Genomic DNA, 17,108 nt, shown 5'->3' on the forward strand with positions numbered 1-17,108 from the left:
TCCCTCTCACTCTGCCCCTCCCCACCCTGCACTTGCACTCTTTCTCTAAAATAAATTTGTCTTTGGGATTTGAATCTTCCAAAGATATCTTCATAATGTATCTTCCAATTTATAGCAAAGATCAAAGCTACACCTAAAATATTCGCTGATTTTGTTGCTATACACCTTCCTCTCCCTCCCACTCTAGCTGAACCACCTCCTCTTCCCTGGACAGGCACTCAAATGGTATTTACCCCTCCCTCACACACACACACTCAAATATTCCAGCCCATGGCTTCCCTCCATGTTCTTCAATCAGCCTGCAGTGCCTGGGCCTTCATTACATCTCTCCAGTTCTTCCCATTCTTCAACAGCCCACTCTGCAAAACTCCTTCCTCTATGAAGTACTTTCTGACACTCTTACTTTACATACATGGGGGAAGACAAATTTTTCTTACAATGTGGTGACAAAACCAGAAACCCTAACAATCATACGGTTCTGTTACTGCTCTAACAAAGACCACTATCTAATTCTCCATTGCTATACTTAAAAGTTTCTAAATATATGTTTAAAATGTCCTTTTTAGACTTTTTCCTGATGCTGGTGTTAATGATATCTACATTAATAAAAAGCAACTCAGCTTGGAAGCAGTTAGATTCCTTTCACAGGGATTATCACCAGGAATCTCCCCACTGATGCAATTCATCCAAGCAAACGATTGATTCTGAGTTACCCTCCTGGAAGCTGACAGTTATTCCAGCAATGCTTCTAAATCCCACTCCATCCCAAACTCTTGGTAGTTTTAACACAAGACCTTATTTTATCTTCCCCCTGAAAATGGATGACGCTTTTTAATGCATTAGATTAGCTAAGCATTTAAAAAGTAGATAATTCCTAGTGTCAGTAAAAAGATGGAAAACAAGATGGGACACTTGTTGGTGGCCCAGCCTTCCTAGCCAGTCTTTCACTTTCTGCCTAACTGAAAACTTGAGGTCTCTAGGGGCCTTACTTGGTATCAGTCTCCACTTTTAAACAAGGGCAGAATAGTAGCTTAAACCTGATCTTTTCCATGCAGGCAAGTGAAACTGTCCCCTTAACTCCTTCTGCAAAAAGAGTCTTTGCTGTATGACAAAGTAGCTTAAAGCAAGGACATTTTACTTGCTCCTGACTTGGCAGTTAGGGCTGAGCTCAGCTGGGCAGGTCTCATGCGGATCTCACCTGGGTTTTCTCATGAGGCATCAGTTATCTGGCAGTTTGGGATTGGAGGGTTTAAGATGGGCTCATTCACATGTCCAGGGCCTTAATGCTGGCTTCGCTGGGCCTTTCTCTCCAAGGGGTATTTTATTATTCAGTAGTCTTGCCCAATTTCTTTACAGGGTAGTAGGAACTCTGCGATACAAGAAAGGCAGAAGGTGCAAAGCAAACGATGCCTCAGTTCTAGAATTCATGCAGTATCATCTTTGCCACATTCCATTGGTCAAATCAAGGCAGGAAACCAGGCCAGATTTCAGGTTGGGAAATAGACTCTACCTCTTGACAAGAGAAGGTGTAAAATACTGTAAGCATGTTTTTCAATTAACTAGAGGCTCCATATCTACTCATTGTGAGTGTGTTGATTGGCTAAGTCTGTTAGCCTTAATATAAGGAACTGATATATGTCCTGTAGAGTTCTATGGTGCTGTTGCTCCAAATTTTACTAACTCGAACCAATTAACTCAGCAACTCTCTCCCATTCCAGTATTTGTCTTCTATTTAGCCAGTTTGTAATAATTAATTTTAATTTCTTAATGAGTTTACATCCTGATACTATATATGAGACTAGGTTAAGCCACATGACCTTCTAGAGTCTCCTGTGTGCAGGACAGACCAGCCTCCTAACTGCCAAAGAATATTCAAGAACACTGAGGCAGAGACACAGCCATTTTACTTGATTTGAAAGAGCCTGGAGTTCCTGTGGGATAGAAATTTCTCACCAACAATAAGTCAATCAGAGAAAGACATGTATCATATGACCTCACTGATATGAGGAATTCTGAATCTCAGGAAACAAACTGAGGGTTGTTGGAGCGGTGGGGGGTGGGAGGGATGGGGTGGCTGGGTGATAGACACTGGGGAGGGTATGTGCTATGGTGAGCTCTGTGAATTGTGCAAGACTGTTAAATCACAGATCTGTACCTCTGAAACAAATAATGCAATATATGTTAAGAAAAAAGAAAAAGAAGAAGATAGCAGGAGGGGAAGAATAAAGGGGAGTAAGTCGGAGGGGGAGACGAACCATGAGAGACGATGGACTCTGAAAAACAAACTGAGGGTTCTAGAGGGGAGGAGGGTGGGGGGATGGGTTAGCCTGGTGATGGGTATTAAGGAGGGCACGTTCTGCGTGGAGCACTGGGTGTTATGCACAAACAATGAATCATGGAACACTACATCAAGAACTAATGATGTAATGTATGGTGATTAACATAACAATAAAAAATTTAAAAATAAATTAAAAAAAAGTAGGGCTGAATCAAACTCAGAAACTCTGCACAGCAAGGGAAACAATCAATACAATGAAAAGGTAACCTACAGAATGAAAAAAAGATACAAATTATACATCCAATAAGGGGTTAATATCCAGAGTATGCAAAAAACTCATACAACTGCATGGCCAAATAATAATCTGATTAAAATGGGCAAAGGGCCTTAACAGAGATTTCTCCAAAGACATTAAAACGGCCAACAGTTATATGAAAAGATGCTCAAAATCACTAACCATCCAGGAAATGCAAATTAAAACTACAACAAGATATTACCTCACACCTACTAGAACGACTGTTACCAAAAAGTCAAAAGATAACAAGTGTTGGGACACCTGTGTGGCTCAGTTGGTTAAGTTGCTGCCTTTGGCTCAGGTCATGATCCCAGGGTCCTGGGTTTGAGTCCCACATTGCGCTCCTTGCTCAGCAGGGAGGCTGCCTCTCACTCTGCCTGCCACTCCCCCTGCTTGTGCTCTTTCTCTCTCTCTTTCTCTCTCTGACAAATAAATAATAAAATCTTTAAATATATATATATAACAAGTGTTGGCAAAGATGTGGAAAGAAAGGGAGCCCTTGTACACTGTTGATAGGAATATAATACAGTATTAATCACTAGGAAAATAGAATGGAGATCCCTCAAAAAATTAAAAATAGAACTACCATATGATCTAGCAAATCCCACTCCTGGGTATATATCCAAATGAAATAAGAATCACTATCTCAAAAAGATATCTGCACTCCCATATCCATTTCAACACTATTCACAATAGACAAGATATGGAAACAACCTAAGTTCATTGACACATGAGTGGTTAAATATACACACACTAAACACACACACACACACAAACACAGGAATATTATTCAGCCTTTAAAAAGAAGTAAATCCTGCCATTTGTGATAACATAGATGAACCTGGAGGACATTAGACTAAGTGAAATAAACCAAACACAGAAAGACAAATACTTCATGATCTCACTTATATACAGAATCTAAGAAAATAAGCAACAGAGTGCCAGAGAATAGAATGGTTGTTACTAGGGACTGGGAGGTGTGCTGAAAGGGATATATTAGTCAAAGAGTACAAGCTTTCAGTTACTAAATGAATAAGTTCCTTAGACCTAATGTACACCATGGTGACTACAGTTAATAATAATGTATTGTATATTTGAAATTTGCTAAAAGAGTAGATTGCAGGTGTTCTCACATAAAGAGGAGGGGTTTAACTAAGGTGATGGATATGTTAATTAACTGATTGGGAAGTAATCACTTCACAATGGATACATAGATCAAACCATCACATTGTACAACTTAATGTGTACAATTTTTATTTGTCATCATACCTTAATAAAGTTGGGAAAATGAATAAAAATAAATCCCTGTCCACTAATTGTTAAAACATAGAATTTTATTTTGATACCTACTAATGTGATGCAGAAACCACCTCCAAACAACCTCATTCTAGTTAACTAAGAGGAAGCTTTGCGTATGCCAGAAAGAGCTGTACTTGAAGTTTAGTGTTCTTTTTTTTTTCTTTAAGTTCTTGTTCGAGTACTTTGGAGGAGCCTAATGGCATAGAATCAGTAAATAGTTTATCATTTGTTAAGTCATTTTCAGCTTTCTGTAGAACAGTCTTATTAAAATTGGCTCATCCTCTGCCTGGACAACTGCAAAGTGTCTGGCTCTGTGAGAAGGAAGGAACCCCAGGAGGTGTCCACTCAGGCTTCAATTTTCTCCTCAAATAATATGACTCTGTCCTGGACTATCTCGGAGGAGTAGATGGTGCAGTGCCCTCCACTCATGCATAATTTTGTTTGAATATAAGGGAGTTATAAAGTCATTTTATTACATAAATCACCTCTGAGTCTCAGCCCCTTTGAATAGTAAATAGATGGATATTTTTAATGACAGATTTAAAAAACAGGACACAAAAACATATTTTATTCAATTGATGCATGTTTTATATTTATTTTGTGTTATTAAGTAGAGAGAGAAAAAATATGTTCAGATTTTAGAAGGACAAGTAAGAGACACCCACCAACTTGGAAGTGTGGTGATTAAGAGCAGGGATACTGGAGAAGAAGCTGTGTGGTTTTGCAACCAAGCTTTACCACTCACCACCTCTTTGTCCCTGGGCTAGTTAGTATATCTTTCTGTGCCTCAGTTAAATCATCTACAAAATAAGAATGATAATATTACCTACCTGATTGCTGTATTAAATAAATTAATGTATGTTAACAACTTAAGAGAGTACCCACCACATAAATGCTCAATAAATGTTGGTGATGGTGGAGGTGGTGAAAGTAGGACAAAATGATGAATGGGCTTTAAAAAGCCAGTCAGAACATTTTGGATGAGAGAGGAGCTATGACAGTTTCAACCAGGCTGGTAAATGACACAGTTAAGAGCAATCAAGGTGATGATAAATCCTGTAGTGAATTTTATTTGGAGTGATTGCACATCTAAGTTTCCATATATCAAATAGAAAGTCAAAGAATCACATAATATGGAGGCGGAGCAAGATGGCGGAGGAGTAGGAGACCTAGATTTCGTCTGGTCTCAGGAATCCAGCTGAATAGGGATCAAACCATTCTGAACACCTACGAACTCAACAGGAGATCGAACAGGAGAGTAGCAACAACTCTCTGAACAGAGAAGCGACCACTTACTGGAAGGTAGGACGTGCGGAGAAGTGAATCCGAGGCGATATTCGGGAGGATAGACGGCGGGGGAGGGGCCTCCGCCGGCCGCTTCTGGCAAGTGATAGAGCCGCGGAGCACAAAATCGGACCTTTTAGAAGTTGGCTCGGCAGAGGGACGTCGCTGCAGTGGCTAAGCGGGGGGTGGAATCCTCCCGGGACAGTGTGGTCTCAGGACCCTTGGGGTCACAGAGAGACCGGGGGTGCCTGAGTGCGGCAGAGCTCCCAGGTATCAGAGCAGGGAAGCCGGCTGCAGATACGGAGAAGAGGCGCGGGCTCTCAGCTCGGGGTTGCCATAAACTGTGATCTGCGGCCCAGTCGGGGCAGGGCTCCCCCAGCAGGGACCCAACAAGCAGCAGATCCGGGGAGACTCCCCTTCCTTCCCGGGGAGGAGCGGTGCGGGAACGCACTGCAGGGATCTGCTGGGTTTGGAGACTCCGCGCGGGGTCGGGTGCCAGAGATAGCAACGCTCGGTCACAGGCCAGGTGAGCACGGAGTGCGGCCTGAGACCAGGGAGACGGGAGTGACTGCTTTTCTCTGAGGGCGCACTGAGGAGCAGGGCCCCGAGTTCTCAGCTCCTCCGAGTGGAGATTGGGAGGCCACCATTTCTGCCCTGGTCCTCCAAAGCTGTACCGAGAGCTTGCAGGGAACAAAAGCTCCTGAGAGCAAACCGGAGCAGCTTCCCTAGCCCGGACCGACAAGGGCGGGGCAATTCTGCCTCCGGCAAAGACATTTGGAAACCACAGCAACAGACCCCTCCCCCCAGAAGATCAGCACAAACAGCCAGCAAGCCAAGACCAAGTTGATCGATCAAGGAGAATAGGAGAACTCCAGCGCTAGGGGAATACTGCACATAGATTCATGGCTTTTTTTTTTTTTTTTACCATGATTCATTATTTCATCAAAGTTAATTTTTGTTGACTGTTTTTTTATTTTTATTTTTCCCTTTTTCAACCAACATCTTATAAATCCCTTTTTAAAAAAAAAAAAAAACATTTTTTATTTTTCATTTTTAAAGTCATATTTTATCCCTTCATACTAGTTACCCTTATTTTTGGCATATATATATATAAGTTGTTCTCTCTTTAAAATTTTGAGGTACAGTTTCTTCTAACAGATCAAAATATACCCTAAATCACTAGTGTATGGCTTTGTTCTAGTCTCCTGCCTGATCACATTCTCTCCCTTTTTCCTTTTTTTTTTTTTTTCTTAAATCTTCTTTCTTTTTTCAAACAACTTATCTTACCAAGTCTTTTTATAAGATCTTTTATACTTTTCATCTTTACAGACATCTTCCATCCCTTCATTGTATCAACCCTTATTTTGTACATATATGTCTTTCTTCCTTTAAAATTTTAGGAGGCACTTTTTTCTAACAGACCAAAATACGCCCAAAATCTAGTGTGTGGCACTGATCTATGCACTAGCCTGATCATATTTGATCATATTCTGCCTTTTTTGTATTGTTTTGTTTTTGTTTTTATCTTTTTTTTTCTTTTTTTTTTTCTTTTTCTCTTTCTTTTTTCTTTCTTTCGCTTTCTTTTCCCCTGGTTTCAGGTCTTTTCTGATTTGTATACAGTATATTTGCTGGGGACGTTGTAAACCTGTTAGCATTTTGTTCTCTCATTCATCTATTCTCCTCTGGACAAAATGACAAGACGAAAGAAATCACCTCAGCAAAAAGAACAAGAGGTAGTACCGTCAGCCAGGGACCTACTCAATACGGACATTAGTACGATGTCAGACCTAGAGTTCAGAATCATGACTTTAAAGATACTAGCTGGGCTTGAAAAAAGTGTGGAAGTTATTAGAGAAACCCTTTCTGGAGAAATAAAAGAACTAAAATCTAACCAAATCGAAATCAAAAAGGCTATTGATGAGGTGCAATCAAAAATGGGGGCACTAAATGCTAGGATAAATGAGGCAGAAGAGAGAATCAGCGATATAGAAGACCAAATGATGGAAAATAAAGAGGCTGAGAAAAAGAGAGAGAAACAACTACAGGATCATGAGGGCAGAATTCGAGAGATAAGTGATATGATAAGACGAAACAACATTAGAATAATTGGGATCCCAGAAGAAGAAGAGAGAGAGAGAGGGGCAGAAGGTATATTGGAGCAAATTATAGCAGAGAACTTCCCTAATGTGAGGAAGGAAACAGGCATTAAAATCCAGGAGGCACAGAGAACCCCTCTCAAAATCAATAATAATAGGTCAACACCCCGACATCTAATAGTAAAACTTACGAGTCTCAGAGACAAAGAGAAAATCCTGAAAGCAGCTCGGGAGAAGAGATATGTAACCTACAATGGTAGAAACATTAGATTGGCAACAGACCTATCCACAGAGACCTGGCAGGCCAGAAAGGACTGGCATGATATCTTCAGAGCACTAAAGGAGAAAAATATGCAGCCAAGAATACTATATCCAGCTAGGCTATCATTGAAAATAGAAGGAGAGATAAAAAGCTTCCAGAACAAACAAAAACTAAAGGAATTTGCAAACACGAAACCAGCCCTCCAAGAAATATTGAGAGGGGTCCTCTAAGCAAAGAGAGAACCTAAAAGCAGCAAAGAGCAGAAACGAACACAGACAACAGACAGTTAACAGTCACCTTACAGGTAATACAATGGCACTAAATTCATACCTTTCAATAGTTACCCTGAATGTAAATGGGCTAAATGCCCCAATCAAAAGACGCAGGCTATCAGATTGGATTAAAAAACAAGACCCATCAATATGCTGTCTGCAAGAGACTCATTTTAGACCCAAAGACACCCCCAGATTGAAAGTGAGGGGGTGGAAAACCATTTACCATGCTAATGGACACCAAAAGAAAGCTGGGGTGGCAATCCTTATATCAGACAAACTAGATTTTAAAACAAAGACTGTAATAAGAGATGAGGAAGGACACTATATCCTACTTAAAGGGTCTATCCAACAAGAAGATCTAACAATTGTAAATATCTATGCCCCGAACATGGGAGCAGCCAATTATATAAGGCAATTAATAACAAAAGCAAAGAAACACATTGACAACAATACAATAATAGTGGGGGACTTTAACACCCCCCTGACTGAAATGGACAGATCATCTAAGCAAAAGATCAACAAGGAAATAAAGACTTTAAATGACACACTGGACCAAATGGACTTCACAGACATATTCAGAACATACCATCCCAAAGCAAAGGAATACACATTCTTCTCTAGTGCCCATGGAACATTCTCCAGAATTGATCACATCCTAGGTCACAAATCAGGTCTCAACCGGTACAAAAAGATTGGGATCATTCCCTGCATATTTTCAGACCACAATGCTTTGAAACTAGAACTCAACCACAAGAGGAAAGTCGGAAAGAACTCAAATACATGGAGGCTAAAGAGCATCCTACTAAAGAATGAATGGGTCAACCAAGAAATTAAAGAAAAATTTAAAAAATTCATGGAAACCAATGAAAATGAAAACACAACTGTTCAAAATCTTTGGGATACAGCAAAGGCAGTCCTGAGGGGAAAGTATATAGCAATACAAGCCTTTCTCAAGAAACAAGAAAGGTCTCAAATACACAACCTAACCCTACACCTAAAGGAGCTGGAGAAAGAACAGCAAATAAAGCCTAAACCCAGCAGGAGAAGAGAAATCATAAAGATCAGAGCAGAAATCAATGAACTAGAAACCAAAAGAACAGTAGAACAGATCGACGAAACTAGGAGCTGGTTCTTTGAAAGAATTAACAAGATTGATAAACCCCTGGCCAGACTGATCAAAAAGAAAAGAGAAATGACCCAAATCAACAAAATCATGAATGAAAGAGGAGAGATCACAACCAACACCAAAGAAATACAAACAATTATAAGAACATATTATGAGCAACTCTATGCCAGCAAATTAGATAACCTGGAAGAAATGGGTGCATTCCTAGAGATGTATCAACTACCAAAATTGAACCAGGAAGAAATAGAAAACCTGAACAGACCTATAACCACTAAAGAAATTGAAACAGTCATCAAAAAACTCCCAAGAAACAAAAGCCCAGGGCCAGATGGCTTCCCAGGGGAATTCTATCAGACATTTCAAGAAGAATTAATACCTATTCTCCTGAAACTGTTCCAAAAAATAGAAATGGAAGGGAAACTTCCAAACTCATTTTATGAGGCCAGCATTACCTTGATCCCAAAACCAGACAAAGACCCCATCAAAAAAGAGAATTACAGACCAATATCCTTGATGAACATGGATGCAAAAATTCTCACCAAAATACTAGCCAATAGGATCCAACAGTACATTAAAAGGATTATTCACCATGACCAAGTGGGATTTATTCCTGGGCTGCAAGGCTGGTTCAACATCCGCAAATCAATCAACGTGATACAATACATTAACAAAAGAAAGAGCAAGAATCATATGATCCTCTCAATAGATGCAGAAAAAGCATTTGACAAAGTACAACATCCTTTCTTGATCAAAACTCTTCAGAGTATAGGTATAGAGGGTACATACCTCAATATCCTAAAAGCCACCTATGAAAAACCTACAGCGAATATCATTCTCAATGGGGAAAGGCTGAGAGCTTTTCCCCTAAGGTCAGGAACGCGGCAGGGATGTCCACTCTCACCACTGCTATTCAACATAGTATTAGAAGTCCTAGCCACAGCAATCAGACAACAAAAAGAAATCAAAGGCATCCAAATCGGCAAAGAGGAAGTCAAACTCTCACTCTTTGCAGATGATATGATACTGTATGTGGAAAACCCAAAAGACTCCACCCCAAAACTGCTAGAACTCATACAGGAATTCAGTAAAGTAGCAGGATATAAAATCAATGCACAGAAATCAGTGGCATTCCTATACACCAACAACAAGACAGAAGAGAGACAAATCAAGGAGTCGATCCCATTTACAATTGCACCCAAAACCATTAGATACCTAGGAATAAATCTAACCAAAGAGGCAAAGGATCTGTACTCAGAAAACTATAAAATACTCAGGAAAGAAATTGAAGAAGACACAAAGAAATGGAAAAACGTTCCATGCTCATGGATTGGGAGAATCAACATTGTGAAGATGTCAATGCTACCTAGAGCAATCTACACATTCAATGCAATCCCCATCAAAATACCATCCACCTTTTTCAAAGAAATGGAACAAATAATCCTAAAATTTGTATGGAACCAGAAGAGACCCAGAATAGCCAGAGGAATACTGAAAAAGAAAAGCAAAGCTGGCGGCATCACAATTCCGGACTTCCAGCTCTATTACAAAGCTGTCATCATCAAGACAGTATGGTACTGGCACAAAAACAGACCCATAGATCAATGGAACAGAATCGAGAGCCCAGAAATGGACCCTCAACTCTATGGTCAACTTATCTTTGACAAAGCAGGAAAGAATGTCCAATGGAAAAAAGACAGTCTCTTCAACAAATGGTGTTGGGAAAATTGGACAGCCACATGCAGAAGAATGAAACTGGACCATTTCCTTACACCACACACAAAAATAGACTCCAAATGGTTGAAAGACCTAAACGTGAGACAGGAGTCCATCAAAATCCTAAAGGAGAACACAGGTAGCAACCTTTTCGACCTTAGCCGCAGCAACTTCTTCCTAGAAACATCACCAAAGGCACGGGAAGCCAGGGCAAAAATGAACTATTGGGATTTCATCAAGATAAAAAGCTTTTGCACAGCAAAAGAAACAGTCCACAAAACCAAAAGACAACCGACAGAATGGGAGAAAATATTTGCAAATGACATATCAGATAAAGGGCTAGTATCCAAAATCTATAAAGAACTTATCAAACTCAACACCCAAAGAACAAATAATCCAATCAAGAAATGGGCAGAAGACATGAACAGACATTTCTCCAAAGAAGACATCCAAATGGCCAACAGGCACATGAAAAAGTGCTCAACATCGCTCGGCATCAGGGAAATCCAAATCAAAACCTCAATGAGATACCACCTCACACCCGTCAGAATCGCTAAAATTAACAAGTCAGGGAATGACAGATGTTGGCGGGGATGTGGAGAAAGGGGAACCCTCCTACACTGTTGGTGGGAATGCAAGCTGGTGCAACCCCTCTGGAAAACAGTATGGAGGTTCCTCAAACAGTTGAAATTAGAGCTACCGTTCGATCCAGCAATTGCACTACTGGGTATTTACCCCAAAGATACAAATGTAGGGATCCGAAGGGGTACGTGTACCCCAATGTTTATAGCAGCAATGTCCACCATAGCCAAACTGTGGAAAGAGCCAAGATGCCCATCGACAGATGAATGGATAAAGAAGAGGTGGTATATATACACAATGGAATATTATGCAGCCATCAAAAGGAATGAGATCTTGCCATTTGCAACGACGTGGATGGAACTGGAGGGTGTTATGCTGAGTGAAATAAGTCAATCAGAGAAAGACATGTATCACATGACCTCACTGATATGAGGAATTCTTAATCTCAGGAAAGAAACTGAGTGTTACTGGAGTGGTTGGGGGTGGGAGGGATGGGGTGGCTGGGTGATAGACATTGGGGAGGGTATGTGCTACGGTGAGCGCTGTGAATTGTGCAAGACTGTTGAATCACAGATCTGTACTTCTGAAACAAATAACGCAACATATTTTAAGAAAAAAGAAAAAGAAGAAGGTAACAGGAGAGGAAGAAAAGGGGAGTATGTCAGAGGGGGAGACGAACCATGAGAGATGATGGACTCTGAAAAACAAACTGAGGGTTCTAGAGGGGAGGGGGGTAGGGGGATGGGTTAGCCTGGTGATGGGTATTGAGGAGGGCACGTTCTGCATGGAGCACTGGGTGTTGTGAACAGACAATGAATCATGGAACACTGCACCAAAAACTAATGATGTAATATATGGTGATTAACATAACAATAAAAAATTTAAAAAAAAAAAAAAAGAATCACATAATATTTGTAAGGCTGATATCCAAAGGAGCACTCTATGAGGTCACGAGGAGAAAGAGAAGTATAAACAAAACTTATCAAGAGGGAAAAGAAACAATTTCATACAATCATCAGCCTAAGGCTAATTTTGACAAAAAGAAATATCTCTTACTTGGTTAAGCTAAGGTCTTAACCTGTAATTATCCTAATAAATATATATTTTACAAATAAAGAAGTCCAAAATAGCATCAGAAGAAAAGTGAAGGTAGAAAAACAAAATAAATTCCTGAATGAAGTCTGAAACTAATATAACACTGTATGTTAACTAACTGGAATTAAAATAAAAACTATTAAAAAATAGGTAAACTGAAAATAAAAGAAGTCTGAGACCTGTTGGTGGTTTAAGATAGATTCAGGGGCACCTGGGTGGCTCAGTTGATTAAGCGTCTGCCTTCAGTTCAGGTCATGATCTCAGGGTCCTGGGATAGAGCCACCTGTCGTGCTCCCTGCTCAGAGGGGAGTCTGCTTCTCCCTCTCTCTCTCTGCTCCTCCCCACTGCTCATGCTCACTCTCTTTCCCTCTCTCGAATAAATAAATAAAATCTTGTTTTTAATTATTTATTTATTTATTTGACAGAGAGAGAGCGAGAGAGACAGCAAGAGAGGGAACACAAGCAGGGGGACTGGGAGAGGGAGAAGTGGGCTTCCCCCCCCAGCAGGGAGCCCACGCAGGGCCTGATCCGAGGACCCCAGGATCATGACCCAAGACGAAGGCAGACACTCAACAAATGAGCCACCCAGGCGCCCCATAACATCTTGGAAAAAAAGATAGATTCTCATGATCCCAGGGTCCTGGGATCGAGTCCTGCATCGGGCTCCCTGCTCAGCAGGAAGCTTGCTTCTCCCTCTGCCTCTCTCTGTCTGTCTCTGTCTCTCATGAATAAATAAATAAAAGCTTTAAAAAAATAAAAAATAAAAAAGATAGATTCATCACAAAGATCTATCAAAATTTGCTAACTAACAAGAATATGAGTATATATGTGGCACTTTCAAAAAATCTTTAAAATAAGTAAGAATTGGGGTTGCCTGGGTGGCTCAGTTGCTAAGCATCTGCCTTCAGCTCAGGTCATGATCCCAGGGTCCTGGGATCAAGCCCCATATCAGGCTCCCTGTTCAGCGGGAAGCCTGCTTCTCCCTCTCTCACTCCCCCTGCTTTTGTTCCCTGTCTTGCTGTGTCTCTCTCTGTCAAATAAATAAAATCTTCTTAAAAAATTAAAATAAAATAAGTAAGCATTAATATAATTTTATCATAGTTATTAGTTTCTAAATTGATAGTTTAGTTGTTTAAAGATCAGAAAGATTTGTCTCTGGCCTATATTATCTTTGGGTCCCAAAAGTTCTAAAGTGCCTTAGCTGTTCTGTCTTAGAAATTTGACCCACTAACAGAGACAGATAAAGGAATGCAGTAATATTCACACATGAGATTCTTGAAGCTTACTTAAGGTAACTGCCAATCCTTGGTAATAATAAGAAAAGTTATGGTGAACACCCTTTAGAGTGTTCATTAGAGTAGAAAACAATACACAGGGGGGAATACTGTTTAATTGTGGATTTTTAGTAAGTGATATAAATGAAAGCCATGAATGAGACCATGGATGAGTGATGAAGTAATCATGCAGTTGTAAAATAACCAGAAATTTCTTGTTAGCCTGCAAATAAAGAACTTGGAAACAACAAATAATCATACAAAACCGATACCAATGAAGAGAGTCATGACCTCAGTTGTGCTACTTCTGCTATCACCAAGTCAGAAATAGCAGGCCAGAGGAATAGTCTATTAATGAAAAGCTCAAGAATCGAAATTAATAAGTGAGCCTAGATTTTTGTAAAATCAAAAGTGAAGAGAAAAAAGTTCACTATGTGAGGTGTTAGATGTGTTAATTATCTTGATCTTGGTAATTACTTTACAGTGCATGTGTATATCAAGTTATCATATTGTACACTTTAAATGTATAAATTACAGGGGCGCCTGGGTGGCTCAGATGGTTAAGCATCTGCCTTCGGCTCAGGTCATGATCCCAGGGTCCTGGGATTGAGCCCCACATCGGGCTCCTGACTCAGCGTGGAGCCCACTTCTCCCTCTCTCTCTGCCTCTCTCTGCTCATGCTCTCCCTCTCTCTCTGTATCTCTGTGTCTGAAATGAATAAATAAAATCTTTAAAAGAAAAATAAGTAAATGTATAAATTATATTTGACAATTATTCCTCAATAAAGTTGGGAGGGAAGTGTGGAGATCTGATTCTCACCTTGAATCTATCACTTAACATCTCTGTGCCTGACTGTTATCATCTATAAAAAAAATAGGTTGGAACAAATGATCTCAAATTCCAGTTCTAAATTTCCACAATTCCACTATATAATCAACAGTTCTCTAGGTGACCAAAGGAATGGGGTAATAGGAAACAAACAGATACTTTAGAAGAAAAAAAAAGTCAAACCAATTGGCATTACGGCAATTTGGTAGATAGTTTGAGTAAAGGAGGTTAACCAATTCAAAGCAGAGAAAGTATAACAGTGAAAAGGACTAACATGCTAATTTCCAGCACTTAATTGTTGAACACATTCTCTGTTTGGCACCTTTTGAGGGATAAGACAATTGGAAGTGGTGGATTAAGGTGTTAACTTTGGTTTGACATATTTTCCATAGTAATTAAAGAGGGATAAACAATAAACATTTCTTAATACTCACTACACAGAGTTTTCATAAATATTAAACAAAATAATTTATATAAAACAACCAGCACAGGGTCTGAAACACAGAAGTCCCAATATTAGCTCCCTTTATCATTAGTTAGGATACTAGACATACACAGTGACATGGTAAATACCTAAATGTAACCTAGTATGTAAAATTAATAGAGATCTAAAATTTCAATCACTTTATTTTTTCTGTTGTTATTGAGTGTACAGCTAAAAATTTTTTTGATCTCTATAGTATTTAGTACATCCTCCTGTAACTCAGAAGCTGATGACAGAGTTTCTTCATTGCTACCTTCATCTCCTTATTCCTGAATGTGTAGATGACCGGGTTCAGAAAAGGGGTGAGAACTGCATCAAAGATAGCAAGAAATTTATCCAAGTGTGATGAGGGGAAGGGCCAGGCGTAGAAGAAGATTAATGGTCCAAAGAATAAAACCACCACAGCGACATGAGCTGACAAAGTAGAGAGGGCCTTGGATACCCCACCTGAAGAGTGTTTCCAAACTGTGGCCAGAATGATGATGTAAGAAATAATCAGTATAAAGAAGGAACCCACAGAGATGAGTCCACTATTGGCTGTGACCATGAACTCCAGTCTATTGGTCTCTGTGCAAGCAAGTTTAATGAGTTGAGGAAGATCACAATAAAAGCTGTCCAGTACATTAGGACCACAGAAGGGCAAGTCTACAACAAAAGCCAATTGGGCCACTGAGTGAATGAGGCCAAGGACCCAGGCTGCTGCCAGAATAAAAATGCATATCCGTGGGCTCATGATGGTCAGGTAGTGGAGAGGCCTACAAATGGCAATGTATCTGTCAAAGGCCATGGCAATGAGCAACACCATTTCTGTGCCCCCAATAGCATGAATAAAGAAGATCTGAGATATACAACCTCCAAAAGAGATGGATTTGCATTTTCTGAAAAGGTCATAAATCATTTTGGGGGCTGCAATGGAGCAAACCCCCACATCAAGAAAGGAGAGGTTGGCCAGCAGGAAGTACATAGGAGAGTGCAAGGCAGGGTCAGTGCTCACAGAGAACACAATGAGGAGGTTTCCCATTAGACTTGCCATGTAGAACACAGAGGAAAAAAAGAAAAGAAGAACCTGGACCTCCCATGAATTGGAGAGTCCCAGGAACACAAATTCAGATACAACAGATTCATTGGCTCCATCCATTGCTTCTGCAAGCAGAGGTGACACTAATTTTACCTGCAAAAGGGAGTAAAGAGAAAATCAACTTTGTGGGGAGTTGCTGAATGCATGAGTTTCATATTATAAAGAAAAAACATTGCCTTACTTCACAAAGCCAAAACGCATCTAATATAACCCCTTAAACTGTAGTTGCAGAAAATAGGCAGTAACTCATTGCTACAAAGCACTACTTCTAACTCCCTAGTCTCTTAAAATTCCCTAGGATTTGATAAGAGAAATTTAAGCAAAATCTGCTGAATTAGAAGGGTTGTAAGAGGCAGACCAGGAATGCCCTGGAATAACATAAGAGAAGAAAGAAGAAATGGAAATGAGCTCATTGATTTTTCCCTCACAGTTTATTACTCCTGCTCATGGAGTTCCCCAAAACTCAGGCAATTTATGATGATCTTTGTTTTCCTTATCCCTTTGACTGCCTTCTATATGCAATGCTATCAGTCTCATTAATGCTCTTAGGTTTAGCCTCATTCTTTTGCATTTTATCAAATCATATTCACCTTTTCCTCCTCAAGAGAAAAGATAATGTAGAAACTCTAAAGGTATCCAGCTATTGTAGCACAGCTCAGGAAGTGGAAGTGATCATAGAGCTTGAGCTATGAGAGCATATAATGAAGTAAGGACAAGCCAGAAGAGAGATTTTCCCTGCAGAATCTAAACATGGTTGAGCTAATGCGATATAGGAAAAAAAAAAAAAAACTTATGAGATTTGTATTTGTAGATCTTTGCACATGCCATGTTCACTTTTCATGGTTCATGGAATGGCAAAAAGAACAGAGCATTTGGAATCAGAAGAGCTGTGATCAGGGGCACCTGGGTGGCTCAGTCATTAAGCGCCTACCTTCAGCTCAGGTCATGATCCCAGGGTCCTGGGATCCAGCCCCACATCGGGCTCCCTGCTCAGCGGGAAGCCTGCTTCTCCCTCTCCCACTCCCCCTGCTTGTGTTCCCTCTCTCACTGTGTCTCTCTCTGTCAAATAAATAAAATCTTAATTAAAAAAAAAAGAAGAAGAAGAAGAGCTGTGATCAGATCCTACAACTTGACTCACT

At 40.1% G+C, this 17,108-nt stretch overlaps 1 protein-coding gene across 1 annotated transcript; it reads right to left on the reverse strand.

Moving 5' to 3' along the window:
* Positions 1-15,090: 15,090 nt before the first annotated feature.
* LOC113909601 (olfactory receptor 4F3/4F16/4F29-like) lies at positions 15,091-16,029 on the reverse strand. The gene has a single exon (XM_027570949.1). It carries the CDS (start codon positions 16,027-16,029, stop codon positions 15,091-15,093), a length of 939 nt encoding a protein of 312 aa, XP_027426750.1.
* Between the last annotated feature and the right edge of the window lie 1,079 nt (positions 16,030-17,108).

Source organism: Zalophus californianus, chromosome 6 (genome assembly GCF_009762305.2).
Source record: "Zalophus californianus isolate mZalCal1 chromosome 6, mZalCal1.pri.v2, whole genome shotgun sequence".
NCBI classification, from domain to species: Eukaryota; Metazoa; Chordata; class Mammalia; order Carnivora; family Otariidae; genus Zalophus; species Zalophus californianus.

Bases quoted from the DNA above. Each gene is read 5' to 3' on its own strand.
- LOC113909601 (XM_027570949.1), bottom strand. From the start codon at position 16,029: ATGGATGGAGCCAATGAATCTGTTGTATCTGAATTTGTGTTCCTGGGA.